Here is a 23,256-nt window from a genome sequence, read left to right on the forward strand (position 1 = left end):
TAATAATTACCTGCTCTGTGTTGATATTTACTACTGTGTTGCTGACAATTACCTGAAAGAGAAGTTGGGGTGCTTCACTGGGCTGGACAAAGTTTAGCTAAATCAGAAAGCAGGTCTAATTAAGCAACTATATTCTATATCTATAAAAGGCTAAGTTGACTGGCGCATACGCAATACTTGTAAAGCTCTCACTGGCACCAATCACACGCGTGTGTTTCCATCTGTCATTGTTGATCATGAATTTGGTTGACACTTCTATTATAGAGAAAGGGCGAATAGCAATATTAAAATATTTCTTCAAATTAATTTCCTTTCAATGTGCACGAATTCATGCACCAGGCCACTAGCTATAATATTGTTTCAGTAGACATTGTTTACAGTGTTTATGTCTGTAATTAAACCCTTACATTTAAATTTTTGTGCTTATTTGATTCTTTATTTCTCAGACTGGAATAACTGGGTTAATCTTTTTCTTTTTGAGAAAGCCAGCACCTATAGCAAATTTTTTTTTAATCCAGATACATTTATCATATTTGAACTATAGATTGGGATGGGGATTTTGTGGGAAATCAAGTTGGAAAGTAAATTGAAGCTAGGTTTTATTTTTTTAATCTTTATTATTGCAAGTATTACATATGTTCCCTTTTTCCCCTCATTGACCCCCCTCCAGTCTTCCCCTGCCCCCCAGACCCAGGCCTTTTACCACCCTATTGTCTGTGTCCATGGAGGCTAGGTTTTAGACCTCAAGCATCAGTCTAACAATCTCAGATTTTTTTTTCTTCAGGCCCATGGGAGGCCATTGAAGGTTTGAACAGAGGAGAGGTCCTGGTAATAACTTAGGAAGATTAATCTTCTTTGCTCCTGAGGTCGTTCCTGACTATTCTTGACTTATTGGGGCTCCCTGCTTTGTGCTTACTAGGTGTATAGGTTAACAATGCGGATTTTGTAATCAAAGAAAACACAATAATTTCAAGAGAAACATCTAAAGTGCTTTATTCAAAGTAATGTCCATCGCTAGCTACACATTTCCCCAATCTTTCAGGTAATTTGTGGATACTGTCCCAATAGAACTTTTCTTGTTTTGAGGCAAACAATTCAGAGACCCAATTTTCTTTGTATGTTTTGAAGTGCTGCTCAGAAAGTGCTATGCCATCAATCGGAACAAGTGGTAATCTGAAGGAGCAAGGTTGGTGAATACAGCGGGTGGGTTAATACTTCCCAGGCAAGATCTTTTAACGTGTCTTTAACTGGTTTTGAAGTGTGTGATGGTGCGTCATCATGAAGCAAAATTACTTTGCCGTGTCTTCTGGCCCATTCTGGTCATTTTACGACCAAAATGTGGTTCAAATTGATTATTTATTGTCGGTAGCGATCAGTATTAACGGTTTTACCTGGTTTTAGAAGTTTATAATACACCACACCTTCCTGATCCCACCAAACGCAAAGCATTTTCTTCTTTCGGAAGCGATTTGGCCTTGCTGTCGCTGTTGATGGTTGACCTGGATCGACCCATGATTTTGTGCATTTGGGATTCTCAAAATAAATCCACTCTTCATTGCCAGTCACAATTAGATGCAAAAAAAACTTTCTTTCTTGCCGTTGAAGCAACATTTTACTGATGACTTTTCGGTTTTCCATTTGTCTTTCATTCATTTGATGTGGCACCCATTTTCCTTCCTTTAAAATCTTTCCCATTCCTTGTCAACGATCGGAAATTGTTTGCTGAGCAACATTTAATCTTTCTGCAAGTTGTTTTTTAATTTGACAAGCATCTTCATCCAATAATGCTTGTAATTGTTGGTCTTCAAACTTTTTCGGTTGACTTGGACGTTCTTTGTCTTCACATTGAAATTATCACTTTTAAATCATTTAAACCAGTGTTCACAAGTATCTTGGGATGGAGCATGTTCACCATAAGCTTCCTGAAGTATTCAGCAGCACTTTTTTTTCAAAAATAAAGTTATGAATTAAAACTTCCCACAAATGCTCTTTTTTTGGCACGAAATTTGATATTTTTAAGCGTAAAAATATCTATTATGTTAACACCTTCAGGACATTTGACATACGAGGTTTTGAAGTTTGTTGTCAATACAACAAAATAGCATACATATCAAATTGCATATATACCAACCTATGTGTAACTCCATCTATTGAAAAAATTCTGCATTATTAACTGGTACACCTGGTACACACTACCCAATATGCCTTCTATTATAGCATTTAATAGGCTTTATGTAAATCTTTGTTTAAATGTACTCTTCTCCTACTTCTTAAGAATATGGCCGCATGCTATATTGCCTTAAAAAGTATCTAGCATATGGTGCACTTGTTATCAGTGCACCACCTGTTGCTCTTGGGAGTGGGCTTCTTGCAATATCCAGAGAAAAGGAATTTTCTGAGACTCACATGGGAGGATGGGATATTGTAGAAAGTTTTATTTCTGTGAAATCAAACCCCTGAGTTTCCACGGTCCCATTTCCCTTCATCCCCCAAGGAAGAAGTATAGCCATAGCTTCAGCAAAGCTAGTGTCCAGAATTCTCACTCCATATTGGAGCAGTGTCCAGACCAGCATCAAGCTAGCTTAGATTGTGTTCCTTGCTGCAGTCCATTAGTCCATTGTGTGTGTGGGCCCACAGGCCACATGGTTATGGAGGAAACATGGGCAGGAGCAAAGCCAAAGGAACCAGAGAGCCAAGAAAGCCCCAACCCAAAAGCTCCAAGAGCCAAGAGAGAGCAAATTCCTTTGTTTGGGGGATTATATATTGCCAAATTGTCACAGGCTTGCATTGGCTCCATCCCTTTGAATGTGGAAATGAATGTTTTGTTCTTTACTTTTCTGGAAACTAACTCGTTGGCTTTTGTGTTTCCTTTATGTTTCGTCCTGGGCTCCAAGGAGGAGGCATCTCCCTATTCCTTACTTGATATCTGCTTGAATTTCCTGACTACACATCTTGAGAAGTTCTGTTCAGCAAGACAAGATGGAACATTGTGTTTGCAAGAACCTGGAGTATTCCCACAGGAAGTGGCTGATCGACTGCTTCAGACCATGGCCTTTCATGGTAAAAAATAATATAATCAGAGAAAACAAAAATCTGTGCTGTTAATTGGCACTGGGTTTTGAAGTGCTACTGTATTCATTTAATTATTTTCTTAGAAATAACAGCAAAGGCCAGATGAGCCCGATTCCAGGAAAATAATTTTATTTATTTTTGCCTACCCTGCCACTTTTCTGTAATTTGGAATAAGCATTTTTCTTTTTTAATGTGGGCAGATTGCTTTTTTGTCTCTCCTCCTCCTCCGCTTCCTCCTCTTTCTCTTCTTCTATAAAAAATGTGCCTTACATCTTTATTTGGCAGTGGGAGAATCAATAAAAAATATACCTTACATCTTTATGTAAGGATCAATAAATACTATCATAGAAACACTGTTTCTGCTTTTGACCTTTGAAATGGGAAATCATAGTACTTCTGTCTTAAAAAACAAATTCTAAAAATAAAGTGGGAAGTCTCATCTGTGAGATTCTGCTTATGTATATTTCTTACTTCTGTTTAAGGTTTAAGTTGAAGAGATATAATACCTTTAGGTCCTGGCCAGGTAGCTCAGTTAGAGTGTCTTCCTGATATGCCAAAGTTGTGGATTCAATCCCTGGTCAGGGCTCATACAAGAAACAACTAATGAATGCCTAAATAAGTGGAACAACAAATCAGTTTTCTTTTTCTCTTTCTTTCTCTCTCTGTCTTAAACTCGATATATACATTTTTTTAAAAAGACATAAAATACATTTCTATATAGGGTTTATAAAATCTTACAGTAGGAAATACAATTTGTTTACAACTATAAAGTACTGTAGAATGAAAATATGACAATATCATTTATTGATTGCTTGCTACATGCCAGTTACATTATATGTTTTCCTTAAATTTTCTCAAAAAACTATATAAGAAAGCTATTTTTATCCCATTTATATACAGATAACGAACTGAGGTTCAGAGAAGTAGCTTGTTAAGGGTTACACTGCTAAAAAATGGTAGAATCCTGGTTCAAATGCAGATATGTCTGATTCCAAGTCTGTGCTCTTTTCCTGTGCCACACAACATTTTCTACACTCACATTATAGGCATCCCTGCTCCTAGATGGCAATAATGATATATACATTTAAGTATATATATTTAAAGCATACATATAGATAATGCATGCCAAGGAAGGGTAAGATAAATAAGCCTGTAACAAAGTCACTTTGGGATAATTTAGTAAAAAAGAAGACTTCTATACTCCTTCGTTTTCTCTAAATTGCTCAAGTCTGTAGTCTCTTTGAATTCTTCCAGCCTGTCAAGGGAACTAAGGTAAATTTCAATAGGTACTATATGTGTTAAAGTTCAAGATTCCTAACAAAGCTGCACAACAATTTTAGAGATTATGACAGTGCTAACATTTCTTTCTAGTTTCAATTTAATGATTATCTTTAGCATATTAAATTTAATACATTAAATATATATGAGCATATTCCATTTGAATATATATTTAAGTATATGTACAACTAGTCTTGTAAATCAAAAGAATATATGTTAACTAAAGTTTTAACTTTGCCAGATTCCTAATGATAGCAGTTAACAGTATTGCTTGAATGCTTATTATCTATCTATCTATTTAAAAGGCTAATATGCTAAGTGTTCGTCTGGGTAATGATGTCACGTAGCAACGCCCGGCTTCCTCTCCTTAGTGACGACTAGCTCCTTTCAGTTTCTTCATTCCAGGAACACAACTTGCTTTATAGCCAGGTGGAAACATTTCAACCATAACCAAATGTCTGTGAAGTGTTTTCCCGTACCTCATCTCATTTGATCCTCACAGAAGTCCTGGAGTAGGTAGATAGGAGACTCGGTGGAATTGTATTTTCTCTTCATTAACCGGAAAACGGAGATTTAGAAAGCTTAGAAACTTGACCCGACTGAAAAGAAGTAAGAAATGGTGGACCTTGAAAATGACTTCAGGTTTCTCACTGCGCAGAATATAGTCAGACATTGCTGCAGTTAAATATTTTACCCTTTATTCTCCCTGCATGATCTACAATAATTACCTGCTTTGTGTTGATATTTACTGCTGTGTTGCTGACAATTACCTGAAAGAGAAATTGGGGTGCTTCACTGGGCTGGACAAAGTTTAGCTAAATCAGAAAGCAGGTCTAATTAAGCAACTATATTCTATATCTATAAAAGGCTAAGTTGACTGGCGCATACGCAATACTTGTAAAGCTCTCACTGGCACCAATCACACGCGTGTGTTTCCATCTGTCATTGTTGATCATGAATTTGGTTGACACTTCTATTATAGAGAAAGGGCGAATAGCAATATTAAAATAGTTGTTCTAATTAATTTCCTTTCAATGAGCACTAATTTGTGTACCAGGCCACTAGTTGTATAATAAAGCACTGTGGCAAGTGCTTTAAATCAAGCATGTCAAGCTCATGGGCAGCATGCAGCCCACAATGAATATTTTTGGGGCCCAGCCAATATAACAGTATGTAAGAAACATTTTAATAAAAATTATGTAACAATTTTTACACTCTCCTGTTATATATAACTAGAGGCCTGTTGCATGAAAAGATTCGTGCAATAGGCCTGGGTTCCGGGTGCCGGAGGAAAATCGGTGCCGCTCCAGCCGGAGCCGCCTTCAAAGACCTCGCTGCTCCAGCTGGAGCCGTCTTCAGTTTTCGCTCTGCTGCTTCGTGCCTATGTATGCAAATTAACCGCCATCTTTGTTGGTGGTTAATTTGCATATCTCGCTGATTAGCCAATGGGAGGCGTAGTGAAGGTACAATCAATTTCAGTCTTTGTCTATTATTAGATAGGATTATTAATAATGAACTACAACATTCACTAATTACTGATTACTATAATTGTGTTGCATTCATTTCCCTTACGTGTCTTACATGCGGGCACACCATTTCTCTCCACTAATACTAGCAGCGAATATTTTAGTAGCTGATTGCCACATCATTAGTCTTGGACTGACTTGTTTGGTGTGTGCAACAGGAAATATTTTGCTTTTGGAGAACAAGAAAAATAGGTTTATTTGCATTATGCTTATTAATTTGTGCAGTTATTCAGTGTCTGGTAAGTTAATGTTCAAGAAAAAATATTAATTTTTATTAAAATGTTCTATTATTTTATGTTAACGATTACTCATTCATTTCAGCCCTTTGTATTCAGCATGTCTCTATCAAAATAAACCTATGTTTCTATGAAAATTGAAGCTTTTGTTTTTTTGTGGTCCACATAAACTTAAACCTTGTTTATTTGGCTCCTATTAGTCTGTTAGCCCGAGTTTAACATGCTTGCTTTAAATAGATAAAATAATGCAAGTTGTTTTTAAGTCACTCTAACTAGATAATTATCCTCTGGAGTAGTGACTTGGAGAGGCTATATGCTTGATCAAAATGTGTTTTCTACTACTTCTTTTCAAGCTGCCTTCAGATGAGAAAACTGAGGATCAGAGAAGTAACCTACTGCCCCCATTTGTGTTATCCCAATGTGATTACCTGCATTATTCACCAAAAAGTATTCTAAATTATTTAATCTCTTTGTCAAAATCATATCCACCTTTAAATAATCAAGAGTGGATACTACTAATATGCAAAAGAACATATTGCCAATTCTTGTCACAATTTTATAAAGTTTCATACATTTTTCTGTGTTTAAAAATTTTCATAGTAAAATGTTTTGGGAAAAATGTTCCATGAATGCTTTTAAAATTGGTAATATCAGCCTGGCTGGTGTGGTCGTGGCTCAGTGATTGAGTGTTGACCCATGAACCAAGAGGTTGCCAGTTCGATTCCCTTTCAGGGCATATGCCCAAGTTGTGGGCTAATTCCCAATGGGAGGCGTGCAGGAGGCAGCCAATCAGTGTTACTGTCTCTCTATCCCTCTCCTTTCCTCTCTAAAAGAATCAATGAAATTGATAATATATTTTTCTAATAGCATAATGATTTTAAAAAATTATTTACATTTACAAGTTTTTTACTTATTTACCAAATTCAGAGGATTAATGATATTGTTAATAGTCTTTATTAAAATAAACCTGATGCTCCCCTGGCCAGTGTTGTTCAGTGGTTAGAGTTTCACCCTGTACATCGAAGAGTTATGGGTTTGATTCCCAGTCAGGGCTCATACCCAGGTTGGGAGTTTGATCCCCAGTCAGGTTGAGTGTGAGGCAACTGATCAATGTTTCTCTCTCCCATCAATGTTTCTCTCCCTTCCTCTCTTTCTAGAATCAATGGAAAACATATCCTCAGGTGAGGAATTAAAATAATAATCTAGCCCTAACCGGTTTGGCTCAGCGGATAGAGCGTCGGCCTGCGGACTCAAGGGTCCCAGGTTCGATTCCGGCCAAGGGCATGTACCTTGGTTGCGGGCACATACCCAGTAGGGAGTGTGCAGGAGGCAGCCGATTGATGTTTCTAACTCTCTATCTCTCTCCCTCTCTGTAAAAAAATCAATAAAATATATTTTTAAAATAATCCTTATCTAATAATAGAGAAACATGGTAATTAACCGTAACTTCACTACCCTTCCCATTGGCTAATCAGCGAGATATGCAAATTAACTACCAACAAATATGGCGGCAGACAGCTGAAGCGAACAGGAGGCTTGCTTGCTCCAGTGATGGAGGAAGCCAAGGTTCCCCGCCTGCCGCTGCCTGCCTCTGAGCTGCACTCTAAGAAACAATGTTGCAATTATAGAAGCTAAACAAACCCCAGAAACCTGCTTTCAGCCAGCCAGGCCTCAGAGCTGGAGTTGCAACAGTGTTTCAATTATAGAAGCCAAACAAACCCAGATACCTGCTTTCAGCAGCCGAGGTCTCAGCTGGAGCCGAGCCTCAGAGCTAAAGCCGCTCTCAGTTCCAGTGACAGCCATAGAAGGTAAATAAATCCCAGAATAAAAAAGAAAAAAAGGAGAGGTTGGGAGCTTCAGTCACTCACCAGCCTGAAAACGGCCCTCAGCCCCTCACCCAGACTGGCCAAGCACCCCAGTGGGGACCCCCACCCTGAAGGGGGTGTGACCAGCTGCAAACAGCCATCATCCCCTCATCCAGGCTGGCCAGGCACCCAAGCGGGATCCCCACCCTGATCCGGGACACCCTTCAGGGCAAACCAGCTGACCCCCACCTGTGCACCAGGCCTCTATCCTATATAGTAAAAGGGTAATATGCAAACTGACCCTAACAGCAGAAGGACTGGGAATGACTGGTCACTATGACACATACCACCAGGGGCAGACGCTCAATGCAGGAGCTGCCCTCTGGTGGTCAGGGCGCTCTCACATGGGAGGAGCTCTGCTCAGCCACAAGCCAGGCTGATGGCTGCCAGTACAGTGGTGGTGATGGGAGCCTCTCCTGCCTCCTCAGCACGCTAAGGATGTCCGACTACAGTTTAGGCCTGCACCCCGCTGGCAAGTGCACATCCCCCGAGGGCTGCCGGGCTGCCAGAGGGATGTCTGATTGCCATCTTAGGCCCAATCCCCCGGGGAGCGGGCCTAAGCCAGCAGGTGGTCATCCCCTGAGGGGACCCAGACTGCGAGAGGGCACAGGCCGGGCTGAGGGCCCCCCCCCCCCGAGTGCACAAATTTTTGTCCACCGGGCCTCTAGTCTATACTATTAAAAGAGTAATATGCTAATTAGACCGGGAGGCCTCCAGGAGACATTCCGGACAAAGCCATGGTGGTGGGGCCTAGGCAGAGGCAGTTAGGGGCAATCTGGCTGGCAGGGGAGGGCAGTTGGGGGTGATCAGGTCAGCACAGGGGGGCAGTTGGGGGCAAGCAGGCTGGCACGGGGGGCAGTTGGGGTGAGCAGGTTGGCAGGGGGCAGTTGGAAGTGAGCAGGTCAGTATGGGGGGCAAGTGAGGGCGAGAAGGCCGGCGAGGGCGCAGTTGGGGGCGATCAGGTCGGTGGGGGAAAGCAGTTGGGGAAGAGCTGGCTGGCAGGGGAGGCAGTTGGGGGCAATCAGGTCAAAAGGGGGGCAGTTGGGGGTGAGTACGCCAGCAGGGGTGGCAGTTGGGGGCAAGCAGGCTGGCAGGGGGGGCAGTTGGAGGCGAGCAGGCCGGCAGTTGGACATCCCCTGAGGGGTCCCAGGTTTGATTCTGGCCAAGGGCATGTACCTTGGTTGCGGGCACATCCCCAGTTGGGGGTGTGCAGGAAGCAGCTGATCGATGTTTCTGACTCTCTATCCCTCTCCCTTCCTCTGTAAAAAATCAATAAAATATATTTTTTAAAAAAACCTCATTGAGGAACCCTCATTTAGAACATATTGATTCTTTGACCCTGGCAAATTAAGAATTGATCATCTGCCCTGGATGGCATGGTTCAGTGGTCAGAGCATCGGCTGTTCACTAAGGGTCTGAGGTTTGATTCCCAGTCAAGGGCATGTACCTGAATTGGAGGTTCCATCCCCGGCCTGGATAGGGGCACCTGTGGGCGGCAACCAATCGATCTCTCTCTCTCTTTCTCCTTTTCACTCTCTCTGAAAAGCAATTTAAAAAAAATATCATGTGAGGATTAACAAAGCAAGACCAAAAAAGAATTGATAATGGGAAGGGGCAGGCTGTCAACTACAACCCAAGCAGATCGAATGACATCAAAGGAAAATTTAGCTTAAACACATTGTAGCAAGTACAATTATTGGTCATGGGAAAAGACAAACGATTCTTCAGTATATTTATTTTTGAAAGGAGGAAAAGATCTAGAAAGATTTCTTTCAAATATAGTTAATGATGTTTGTATAGTGCTTTCAATTTGCAAAGTGCTTTTTATGTATATTGTCTTATTTCATTTTTTCAGCAATCCCTGTGAAAGAAATATAAGTATTCCCTTTTTGCAGATTAGAAATATTAGACTTGTGGAGTAATTTGTCTGGTGTCAAATAGCAAATAAATATTGGAACCAGGACTCAAACACAGGACTGGTTTCTAACTCTCAGTCTCTCTTTTTTCCTTTTAAAAAATTTCTTTGCTCTTTTAATTCCATTAATTTGAATTATAGACCCTTAAACTTTGTAATTAGAAAAATTCACTTAGTGTACACTGACCCAAATAGTCCAGGAGTAACCCATCTTACTAAATGTATGTATACAATATCCAAAGGCACTGTGATAGTCACTAAGATTAAAATCAGTAATTAATTTAGGAGCCTGAAATTTCAGCTGTAAAAACAAGACTAACATTTAAAAATATATGAAAATTTTCCAAAACCGGTTTGGCTCAGTGGATAGAGCGTCGGCCTGCGGACTGAAAGGTCCCAGGTTTGATTCCGGTCAAGGGCATGTACCTGGGTTGCGGGCACATCCCCAGTAGGAGATGTGCAGGAGGCGGCTGATCGATGTTTCTCTCTCATCAATATTTCTAACTCTCTATCTCTCTCCCTTCCTCTCTGTAAAAAATCAATAAAATATATTTTAAAAAATATATATATGAAAATTTAATTTGTGGCATAAACAAGGTAAACATTGATCTTAACTTAGTGTCTATTCCCATTTTTGTTTTTTACAAGCATCCTTAACAGATATCTTTAACATTAGTGTGAAAGGAGTTACTAATGAGTGCAGAAGAGGCTCAATAGAAATAAAATGTTTAAGAAGGACATGCCAGAGGAAGTAATTATTGAACACCTGTTGCATGCCAGGCACTATGTCACGTGCTGAGTGTACAATATTAAACACAAATGTTGCTTGCATGGGGTGTATAGCCCAGTCGGAGACATAATAAACATATAGGATTACAACTTGTGATAGATTCTCTGAGGAAAAAGAATATCGTTTTCAGGAAAAAAAAAAGGCGTCTACTTTAGCTTGGATGATGAATGAAAGCTTTTTCAAGGAGGTGATAATTAAGCTGAGACCTGAATGATGAGGAGGCAGTTCAGTAATATAAAGCTAAGGCTCCTCAGCACTGCCCAGGAATTCTTGGGTATTTCTCTGATCATTAGTGGTGCTCCTAATAATTGTTTGAGATGTTTTTTGCTCTTCTCAGACTTTCTGTCACTTATTCTTAGCAAGAAATTTGAAACCATCAAATGGAATTCCCTTAATTCCATGTCAACACTTTCAAATTTTCTTCAGTGATCTCTTTAAAATTGGAGAAACTGGATTTGAACTTTGTATTTTTAAGACAATTGTTGAGTCGCATGAAGTTGTAATAAATAATACAGATGATATCCTCCTTCTCCAGTGGTAGTGAAACCATAATACAGTATCACAACCAGGATATTGACATTGATATGGTCAAAATTTCCATCTCCACAAGGATCCCTCATGCTGCCCTTTTTTTTTAATATATATATTTTATTGATTTTTTTACAGACAGGAAGGGAGAGGGATAGAGAGTTAGAAACATCGATGAGAGAGAAACATCGATCAGCTGCTTCCTGCACATTCCCTACTGGGAATGTGCCCACAACCAAGATACATGCCCTTGACCAGAATTGAACCTGGGACCCTTGAGTCTGCAGGCAGACGCTCTATCTACTGATCCAAACCGGTTAGGGCTGCCCTTTTTTTTTTTTTAATGTATTGATTTTTTTTTTTATTGATTTCAGAGAGGGAGAGAGAGATAGAAACATCAATGATGAGAGAGAATCATTAATTGGCTGCCTCCTGCATGCCCCCTACTGGGAATCAAGCCCGCAACCCCAGCATGTGCCCTTGATGGAATCGAACTTGGGACCTCTCAGTCCACAGGCCAATGCTCTATCCACTGAGCCAAACCAGCAAGGGCTATGTTACTCTTCGATAGCCACAATCACTTCTCTACTCCTTCCCCCTCCGTAAACTCTGGCAACCATTTCTGTTCTCCATTTCTGTAATTTTGTCATTTCAAGAATGTTATATATGTGGAATCATTCAGTATATAACCTTTTGGGATTTATTCTGGAGACTCCTCCAGATTGTTATGTGTATCAATCATTCCTGTTTATCTCTGAGTAGTAGTCCATGTTATGAAGTACATCTGTTTGTATAACCATTCATCCACTGGGATAAATACCCAGGAGTGCTCTTGCTGGGTTGTTTGATAGTTGCATGTTTAGGTTTTAAGAAAAATGCCAAACTGTTTTAAGTGTGGTAGTACCATTTTACACTCCTGCCTGCAATATAGGTCAGATCCAGTTTCTCCACATACTTGCCAGCCTTTGGTGTTATTGCAGTTTTTTATTTGAGCATTCTCATAGGTCTATAGCTATTACTTCCTTTAGTACTTTTTCAACCCTGCCCTCTTTCTCCTCTCCTGGGAATTCAATAATACAAATAGCTCTGATCATTTTTTTTCAGTGTATTTTTTTTTCTGTTTAGATTTGAGTGATTTTTATTGTTTCATCTATTAGTTTACTGATTCTTTCCTCTGTTCCTTCCATTCTAGTTGAACCCAACTATTACTGTATTTTTCAGTTCTAAAATTCCCACTTGTTTTTTCTTAAGGTCTTTTATTTTTTTTGCTGAGGCTTTCCATTTTTAATTTGTTTCAAGCATGTTTGTAATTGCCCACTGAAGCATTTTTTATGGTGGCTCCTTTAAAATATTTGTTAAATAATTTTAACATTTTTATTATCTCACATTGAATTTATAGATTATCTTTTTTTCAGTTTGAAACCTTACTGGTTCTTGGTATAACGAGTTATTATTATTTTTTTATCTCTTAGGGACTTCAAGAAGTTACTGTGCTCACTTTATTTGAGTTCATCTGACAGGGAGGGACTATAACCTCTAGATCAGCAGTTCTCAACCTGCGGGTCGCGACCCTTTGGGGATCGAACGACCCTTTCACAGGGGTCGCCTAAATACATCCAGCATATCAGATATTTAAATTACGATTCATAACAGTAGCAAAATTACAGTTATGAAGTAGTAACGAAAATAATTTTATGGTTGGGGGTCACCACAACATGAGGAACTGTATTAAAGGGTCGCAGCATTAGGAAGGTTGAGAACCACTGCTCTCGATCCTTTTAATAATATTTTAGATCTTATTAGCTAGTAGTTTAATAATGAACTATAGACATATGTGCTAACTATATTTATATGTAGATATGTGTTTAATAATGTGTTATAGTGACTTAAAGGGATAGTCTAGAAATGCATTACTAACAAATTTACCCCCCAGAACTAGTAGTATAACACAAAGTTTAACCTCACTCATGATGCCTAAATGCTGCAAATTCATGGAGGGTTCTGCTCCATGGTCACTCTAGGAGGTAGGCTGATGGAAGCTCCACTCTCATAAAGGTTAACTGTCTAGAATTTGAAGGCTCCTCATTTGTCATAGCAGGAAAAGATAGAATGAAAAATTATGCACTGGGTCTCAGGTGCTTCAGGTTACAGCCCATTTGCCAGAACTAAGGACAGGACCCCATCTAACTCCAAGGGTGTTCTGGGAAATGTAGTTGTCCATGTGTTCAGGAAGATGAGAAGAACCAGATGTTAGTTTCAGTAACGTCTACCACAGTCCTTAGTCTGCCCCTTGCTAGCTCTGGTATCTTCGAAAGTCAGTTTTCTAAGCCCCCGTTTACTCACCTATAAATCGTAGATAATATTTTTACCTAGGTCAATTGTTATATATATATTAAATGAAACATTGTCACATGGGAGTGCTTTGGAAATGTAAAGTATGCTGGAAATTTTAGTTTTTCTTAAACCATTTTTTGAAGTTGAAGTGCTGCTTTTTTTTTTTTCCAGGTCTCCTGAATGATGGGACTGTAGGTATTTTTAGGGGTAACCAGATGCGCTTAAAGAGAGCTTGCATTCGCAAAGCCAAGATCTCTGCTGTTGCTTTTCGGAAAGCCTTCTGCCATCACAAGTTAGTGGAACTTGATGCAACAGGTGTGAATGCTGACATCACGATTACAGACATCATCAGCGGGCTTGGCAGTAATAAATGGATCCAGCAAAATCTCCAGTGCCTGGTGCTGAATTCATTAACTCTGTCCCTTGAAGATCCTTATGAGCGGTGCTTCAACCAGCTTTCTGGCCTTCGAGCATTAAGCATCACCAACGTTCTCTTTTACAATGAAGACCTGGCTGAAGTTGCCTCATTGCCAAGATTAGAGAGCCTGGATATTTCTAACACCTCAATTACAGACATCACGGCTCTGCTGGCCTGCAAAGACCGACTCAAGTCTCTAACCATGCATCACTTAAAATGTTTAAAAATGACAACTACTCAGATACTGGATGTTGTTCGAGAACTAAAATATCTGAATCATCTTGATATATCAGATGATAAACAATTTACATCAGACATAGCTCTTCGATTATTAGAACAAAAAGATATCCTACCCAACCTGGTCTCCCTGGACGTTTCTGGGAGAAAGCATGTGACAGATAAAGCTGTTGAAGCCTTTATACAACAACGGCCCAGTATGCAGTTCGTGGGTTTGCTGGCCACTGATGCTGGTTACTCTGAATTCCTCACAGGCGAAGGGCATTTGAAGGTTAGACTTTAAAAATGTATTATTTTGTCAGGTTGTCTAATGTCTTAGTTACGTAAGATTCCATTAAGATGAATGTCTAATAATATATGGACCTTGCTTTAGAGTCAGAGTCCTAACGAAAATCGCAGCTTGCTTACTTTATGACCTAGAGCAAGCTATGGTGTCATTTTTTGAGTTTACATTTCTTCATTTATAAAATGGATATCATTCCTACCTTGCAGAATTCTTTTGAAGATTAATAATTATATATGTAAAGTACAAGTCACATAGTAGGCCCTAGAAAGCCTAGAGATTTAGAAAAATCTTTAAAAATCTACTGCAGAAATGGTAAAATTTTGCTTTTCTTAGGTTTCTTATACCTGTTTTAAATTCAGTTTAGCAAGCATCTATTGAGCTTAATACAGTTTGGCATTCCAAGATGAAAAAGATATAGGAGCTTAGTCTGATAGGAATGGTGATGGTTTGGTCACAAAAAAACAAGAACTATAAAGCCAAGGATAGCTATCTATACTAATAATAGAGGAATATGCAAATTGTCCAGGACGCCATCACAGTAACAGTAACGACTGAACAGCAGGCTGCGTGGGGCAACCAGGTCGGCAGGGGTGTTAGTGAGGGACGACGAAACAACTGAACAGCAGGCTGCGTGGGGCAACCAGGCCGTTAGGGGGTCAGTTGGGGGCAACCAGGCTGGCAGAGGGGCAGTTGGGGGTGACCAGGCCAGCAGGCGGGCAGTTGGGGATGACCAGGCCGGCAGGGGGGGCAGTGAGGGGCAATCAGGCAGACAGGCAGGTGAGCAGTTAGGAGCCAGCGGTCCTGGATTGTGAGAGGGATGTCCTGGGGATCGGGCCTAAACCGGCAGTCGCACATCCCCCAAGGGGTCCCGGATTGAAGAGGGTGCAGGCTGGGCTGAGGGGACCTTCCCCTCCCCCGTGCACGAATTTCATGCACTGGGCCTGTAGTAGTTGCTATAAGAGAGTAGAAGTTTCTTCTAGCTGGAGAATTAGGGGTTTGATGGAGAAAATGGTATCTGAGTCAGACCTTGAAGAAAAGAATGTGACAAATTTAAGAAAAACTAATATTTTTCTAATATATATTGTGTCCTCTAGATGCTTTATATTGATAGGTATTAATCACATGTTATAGATGTCAAACATAGACTCAGAAATTATATGATTTATTGTTCATTAGAACCAACATTTGGATCTACATGTCCAGCTCAGAGCCACATTGCCCCCCCACCCCCTTATTACCTTTACCACTTAAGCAGAAGCATTCTTTGATCTGACCTGGAGCAGTGTCAGGGATGGCCCAGAAGTGAATATTATGGCTACAATGGCAAGGTATCTTTTTTGAGCAACCATCATTGATTTCAGTAAAGGAAAAGGCAAGGTTAATTATAAATATCTTATAAATATCTCAATTCCTAGGTTATTTATAAATTTAGACTTTAAAAAATAGAATGTAGAAAATGATTTTGAGTTATTCTTTTTTATTCATTCAATAAATATTTTATCAGGTATCTCTGTACACTAGATACTGTGCTGGACATGGGTTTTTGATCATGAGGCCAGACAAATATGATCTTGCCCTCATAGAGCTTGTAACTAGTGAGGGAGTCAGACAACCAAATACATGCTATGTGATCGTGTTTTCCTGATCACCCTAACCACTCTGCCTGCCTGCCTCATCGGCCCTAACCACTCACCTGACTGCCCGGTCACCCCTAACTGCTCGCCTGCCTGCCTGATCGCCCCTAACCACTTGTCTGCCTGCCTGATCACCCCTAACCGCCTCTGCCTTGGCTCCTGGCACCATGGCTTTGTCTGGAAGGATGTCCTCCAGAAGGTTGTTTGGCTGTCTGGTCTAATTAGCATATTATGCTTTTATTATTATAGATTATTCTTGCTAAAGCTGGAAAAAAATTTTAATTGAAAAGAAATAACCTGGGCCCTGGACAGTGTTGTTAGATGGTTAGAGCATTGGCCCACACCTAAGGGTTCGATTCTCAGTGAAGGGCACATACCTGGGTTGCAGATTTGATCCCTGGCCCCAGTTGGGGTGGGTGCTGGAGGCAATCAATCGATGTGTCTCTCTGACATGGATATTTTCTCTCTTTCCCTCTCTCTCCCCCTCCCTCCCCCTTCCTCCTTCCCTCCCTCCCTCCTTTCTGCTCTCTCTAAAAATCAGTCGAAAAAAATATCCTCAGTTGAGGATTAAAAAAAAAAAAAGGAATAGCCTAGAAAGTTTGAACAAGTAAATCAGAATCACAGGGAGGTAGAGCTCAGGCTTTAGTATTTTTTAAAGCTGAGTAGGTGATTAATATGCAGCCAAAGTTGAGAATCATTGTTTTAAAATATTTTTTAAGATAAAGATCATTGGATCTTTACCCTTTATTCAACTAAATACAAAAATTTATGCCCTTTTTACATTATTTGACCACTGATTTGAAAACTGGAAAATAATAGGTCATGTTAAGGGAGGAGAGCTGATGTTGCCATGTCTCCTTTTTTAGAATTGTCTAACTTAGCAAAGTTGATAAAAACTTGTCTGAAATGATTGTCTCATTATTGTGATGCTTTAAATTAGTTGAGACTGGTTTTTTGGCTTTACATTCCTGAGTTTTTTAGGCCAGACTGAAGGATGTAAGAAGTAGAGACAGTGTGACGCCCTAGAATTCTTTACAAGACATTGCATATATGGTACTCTGAGTGGTCAGTTAGTTATAAGAAGAGGTTGTGGGTGTTTTTTTTTTTTTTTTAGGGGGGAGCGTATTTTTGCATTTACATATATATTAATTATTTTGATCTCCTGACTCAATGAGAAGGAATGGTTTTCTTAAGGCTCACAACTAGATGACATCAGACCCTGCCCCTGTATCTTTGGACTATTTGATTCCAAATTACTAGTATGTATCTTTCCACTACATCTCATTGTCTCTATTTGAGTATCTTAGTTCTTTCTCTCCCTTTCTAATCCCAACACAGAGGGCTTTCTTGCCATAGAATTTCCAACTCTGTCATCACGGTTCCCCCAGTCAATTTGCTCTTTTGTCACAATCCATTTCTTGAACCTTCTACTTCTCCACAACTAGGATTCTTGGATTTATGGGGCACCTCATTCCCAGACTCTGGGGTTATCTACCAAGCTGTGGTTCCCATGCAAACTTGAGGCTATATTTTATATAAGATATTATAAATCTGTTTGGAATCAACCAATTGTGGGTAAATGAAGTCTGACTGAAATCATTGTTAAGTAATTTCCCCCTTAAAATCTTTTTTGTTTCACATAGTATTTCAGTGTGTTTCCAAATCTAAGAGAATGTAAGAAAAGGTTCAGGGTGATTAAAAAGAGGTGAACACTTGGAGAATTTTATTATTCAACTAGAGGCCCAGTGCACAAAAATCTGTGCACTTGTGGGGGGGTCCCTCAGCCCGGCCTGTGCCCTCTCACAGTCTGGGACCTCTCAGGGGATGTCCACCTGTTGGCTTAGGCCTGCTCCCCGGGAGATCGGGCCTACGCTGGCAGTCAGACATCCCTCTGGCAGCCCGGGAGCCCTTGGGGGATGTCCACTTGCCAGCAGGGAGCAGGCCTAAGCTGCAGTCAGACATCCTTAGCGCTGTGCTGGCAGTCGTCAGCCTGGCTTGTGGCTGACGCGTTGGCTGAGCAGAGCTCCCCCTGTGGAAGCGCACTGACCACCAGGGGGCAGCTCCTGCATTGAGCGTCTGCCCCCTGATGGTCACTGTGTGTCATAGTGACCAGTCATTCCCTGTCGTTCTGCTATCAGGGTCAATTTGCATATTACCCTTTTATTATATAGGATTACTGCTTATATATGTGAATACATAGTCATGACCAATGTGTATGCATGTATATTATATATAAATAGTTTTTAAAATATTTTGTAAAGAAATAGCATTGTTATTTCTACAATCTTACAAATGCTTGGTATGTGCCCTTGTGTCACTTGGCACACATCAGTACTATAGTCTAGTTTGTATTAGATCTTGTAGCATATCATATCAGTGGTTGAAATGTCAGTCATGATGCAGCCCTTCATTTTCTCAAAGCTGCATTTCCTACCTAAATACTGTATGTTCATATAAAACCTAGTTTCTGAGTAATATATTTTTTAAGTATTTATTTTTGTTTCATCCTGCATAATGTTACTGCCAAAAAATACCTGTCTTCCAATTTAATGAGATTATATCTCTCTGAATGACAGGGTTGTGTGTTTTTTTTACATATTTTTAAACCTTATTATAAAATAAGATGGATACAAAGACCATAAATAACAAATGTATAGCTTAGTGAGTGAAAATAAGGTGAACACATTTGAGACCATCACTCTGGTTAATAAATAGAACTTTGGCAGCTACCCTGAAGCTCTTCCATGTGTCCAATTCTGATTACAACTCCCTCCTTCTCCACAAAAGTACCTCTATTCTGCCCTGGCTGGTTTGGCTCAGTGGATAGAGTGTCGGCCTGAGGACTGAGGGGTCCCAGGTTCGATTCCGGTCAAGGGCATGTACTTTGGTTGCAGGCACATCCCCGGGAGGGGGTGTGCAGGAGGCAGCTGATCGATGTTTCTCTCTCATCGATGTTTCTGACTCTCTGTCCTTCTCCCTTCCTCTCTGTAAAAAATCAATAAAATATATATTTTTTAAAAAGTACCTCTATTCTGACTTTATAATAATAATCATGTCCTTGCTTTTTTATATATAGTGTTATGACCCAACTATTTATCTCTAGTTAATCTTGTCCATTTTTCAAAATTTTGTCTTTTGAGTATCTTTTAATTTACAGGTTCCCTCTCCATTCCTTTCTTTTCCTTATGATTTGTCTATTAAAGAATCCAGCTTTTTTTGACTTGTAGAATTTCCCTCAGTCTGGATTTTCACGACTATATACTCTTGGTGCACATTTCCCTGTGTTGGAATTTTATACAGATTGGTAGCTGGATAGGAAACTTAATCACACTCATGTTTGATCTCTTTGAAAGGACCCTTAAGGTGTCATGCTCTTTCATTAAGGAAGTACATAATGTCTGGTTGTTATCTATTCTGTGATGTTAACAGTTGTTGGAACTTAATACCTAGTTCCATTAATTCATTGGAGATTACGGTGCTATTCTAATAATTTCTCTTTCACTTACTAGTTGGATTAACTTTATAAAGAGCCACTTCTTATTATGTACATTTGTTTACCCAATGGTACATGAACCATAGTTTAAGTTAAGTATATTAACCTTTATAAATGGGAAATTCCTAGATGGTCTTAATTTTTAACAGAACCTCTCGATGCTGACTGAGAGCTTAATAAATCTGGGAAAATTAATTTATACATTTATGTGATGAATACTTACTGAGTTTTTATTGTGAGGCACACATATTGCCAGCTGTTGGGATACAGTGGTAAATGGGTCAGTGTAGTTGGGGGAGGGGTGGTTATGATAATGGCTATGAAAAAGATGTTTCAGAGGGATCTGACTTAAATTGGTGGGTCAGAGAAGGCCTTGCTAAAGAAGTATTGTTTAACTTGAATTGGGAAGATTGAGTAGAAATTAGTCAAAGAAAGAGAGGAAGATTTCAGTGAGAGGATATTATAAATAACTAGAAGCCCGATGCATGAAATTCATGCAAGAGTAGGCCTTCCTTCCCCGGCTGCCAGCACCAGCTTCCTTCTGGCACCTGGGATCTGGGCTTTCCTTGCAGCCCCAGTATCGTCCAGAAGGTTGTCCTGAAGGATGTCCCGTCTAATTAGCAGATTATACTTTTATTATTATTAATGGCCTTTTCCTGGGAAAGCTTAGCTTATTGAAAGATCAGGAAAATAGCCCATGTGGCTATAACATTGTATGTTTGGGGGAGAGGGTTACCTTAAGAGGTAGATAAAAGCCTAATCCCAAGGCAAGACCTTATAGATAGTATTAAATAAATTGAGATTTATTTTAGGTGCAATGTAGAAAATTTTACCCACAGGCTCATAGTAGGGTCTGAGGCTATATAATATACTAGAGGCTTTGTGCATGAAATTCGTGCACGGGTAGGGTCCCTAGGCCTAGCTGGTGATCAGGGCTGATTGGTGGGGCGATCGGGAGGGCCCCCTGCTGGCACCCGCCTTGGCTCGCCTGGGGCCTGCGGGCTGGAGGCAGCTCCTGTGTTGAGCGTCTGCCCCCTGGTGGTCAGTGAGCATCATAGTGACCAGTCGTTCCACTGTTCGGTCGATTTGCATATTAGGCTTTTATTATATAGGATATATATATCTCTATATCTATAGCTATCTATATCAGTATCTCTCTCTAACATATGTGCATCTGCATAGGATGACTATTCTGATTTGTTTTAAGCCTTACATAGCTATCCTGGATGCCATCTATACAAATAATATTTGGATAGAGAAAGTTAGAGGGTTGAGAAGAACCTAAAAGCTAATTTTCTGGCTCTGTTCAAAGGTGTCTGGAGAAGCCAACGAAACTCAGATTGCAGAAGCATTGAAGCGGTACAGTGAACGAGCATTCTTTGTCCGGGAAGCTCTATTTCACCTTTTTAGTCTAACTCATGTGATGGAAAAAACAAAGCCAGAAATTTTAAAGGTAAGAATAAGAAAGTGGATATGAAAAATTTGAAATGATCTGCCTGGATAGATGATGGTTTTGTAAAGAAAACTGGTGAAAATATGCATTTAGCCTTTGACTCTTTTTTGTAATAGGATTGATGATGTATGACTTCAGTTATTAGCAGTAAATGAGAAAGAGGGAAGATAATTGCATAATGTTTTTGAAATTATATATCAGTCTCATTAAGTAGTATGAATGCCTTCCAGATGATATTTAACTACCTAAAACCAGTGACCAGTGTGATATTGTCTCACCAGTTGTAGTAGAAAATGAAAGTATATGACTTGAATCAGGACATTGCAATAGGTATTAGCCCTGTATTGCTTCCATATAGGCTCTTTTTAGAAATACAACATTGGAATTCCAATGCCATTTATAAACCTCCTGTGCTTTCCATGCCATTTATAAACCTCCTGTGCCATTTATAAACCTCCTCCTGTGCTTTCATAACTAAGCCATGTTATTTTAACCAAGACAGCTTTTAAAGGGCAAGTAAGGAAGATTCTTAATTTTGTTGATTGCTTAGGGCAGTGTTTGTCAGAATGTGGTCTTGTCTACCAGAAGTCTGGTGTATTGCCTATTTTAAAAAGCAGATTTGTGAACCCCACCCCAAGAAATTTAGATTCAGTAGGGGAATCTGCAAGGGAAGTGATGGGAAGAGATTAACCAAAGAATTTATGCATATCCCATCCACACAGACAATAGGGAGGTGAAGGCCTGGGGGCGGCGAGGGGAACAGGGAAGTGGTGGTCAGTGGGGAAAATTGGGGACATCTGTAATACTTTCAACAATAAAGATAAATTTTTAAAAAGATAATCCTCACACACATTCATTTTTGAAACCAGTGAGTAAAGGAATATATTATATTTGTTATCTCATTTAGTGAGCACCACAGTCCCAACTGATAAGTTGTACCTTCTATTTTATAGATTGTGTAACTGAAGGTCTCTGAGGTTTAATAACAATAAGTTTGTGGCACAACCAGAAATGACTTAACCTTCAGGGATCTTAAATTTTGAGAATGGGGTGCATGAATAGGAACAAGTACATTTCAGACCCTAGGGTATTATCCCCAATGCCTATCACCTGCTCCATACATACCAGAGGATATTGGCACTTGGCATATGCCTTATCTATTTATTTTAGGACCAAAGGACTAGATCTCTAGTCCTGATCTGAAATATTTACTCATTCATTCATTCATTTATCAGCGATGATAAAGAGAGAAAATAATGTAGGCAGTTATTTTAAGAGGTTTTACTACAATGGTGAGCAAAGGAAAAAAGGTGGTAGTTGCCTGAGGAAATGGGTTTGTTTTTAAGATGGGTGACAAACTAACTTTATATGATGATATGAATGACCTAGTACAGAATTTTAAAAAATATATTTTTATTGATTTTAGAGAGAGAGAAACATCAATGTGAAAGTGAAACATGAATCTGTTGCCTCCCATACACAACCCGACCGGGAATCAAACCTATAACCTGGGTATGTGCCCTGACCAGGAATCAAACCAGTGACCTTTCGGTACAAGGGACGGCACTCAACCAATTGATCCACACTGGCCAGGGCATTTACTGCAGAATTTTAAAATGGTGTAAAAGTGAGAGGGGAGAACAGCTGAAATAATATCCTTGAGTAGACAAGAAAGGAAGGATCTAGGACATAATGGAGAGATTACCTTTCAACAGGAGCCCACAAAAATCATTTATGGTAACAGGCAGGAAGGCAGCATGTGTATAGGCTGGTTAGAGGGACTCTGAAGTTCCTTTCTGATTCCTTCCGTTTTCTCCATGTAGTTGGAAGCAAGGTCTTCAGATGATATGGATAATGAGGAGTAGGAAGGATTTGTTGGGGGGTTGATTAGAGAGGAAAAGGTAGAAAATAGTTATCAAGGCCAGAAGGAAGTGAATGGATTTTATTGTGCTCTAACTTTAACAGCATTCTCAAGGAACTGAATGTTGGAATTTGAAAGTGGCTTGAAGTGACCTCTGAAAATGATTTGCTATTCACTTGACCCAGAAAACCCTACAAAATCAAGGTTCAAATCTTTGTGTTCCCTTTAAGAACACTCATAAATTGCCCAGGCCATCAAGGGTATGCAGGCCACCAAGTATCTGAAGGATGTTACTGTACAGAAGCAAATGTGTGCCATTCTGTCTTTAGA

At 39.8% G+C, this 23,256-nt stretch overlaps 1 protein-coding gene across 2 annotated transcripts in view; it reads left to right on the forward strand.

The window, feature by feature from the left end:
• ZYG11B (zyg-11 family member B, cell cycle regulator) overlaps positions 1–23,256 on the forward strand; it is a 66,348-nt gene that overhangs the window by 18,481 nt on the left and 24,611 nt on the right. For both annotated transcript variants that reach the window (XM_070405142.1, XM_070405143.1), the window contains exons 2-4: positions 2,895–3,060; positions 13,716–14,470; positions 20,925–21,065. In XM_070405142.1, coding sequence (XP_070261243.1) covers positions 2,895–3,060; positions 13,716–14,470; positions 20,925–21,065 — 1,062 coding nt within the window. The remainder of the gene's footprint in view (positions 1–2,894; positions 3,061–13,715; positions 14,471–20,924; positions 21,066–23,256) is intronic.

This window comes from Myotis yumanensis, unplaced genomic scaffold (assembly GCF_028538775.1).
Source record: "Myotis yumanensis isolate MYYU_CA2020_CCGP unplaced genomic scaffold, mMyoYum1.0.hap1 SCAF_2, whole genome shotgun sequence".
NCBI lineage: Eukaryota > Metazoa > Chordata > Mammalia > Chiroptera > Vespertilionidae > Myotis > Myotis yumanensis.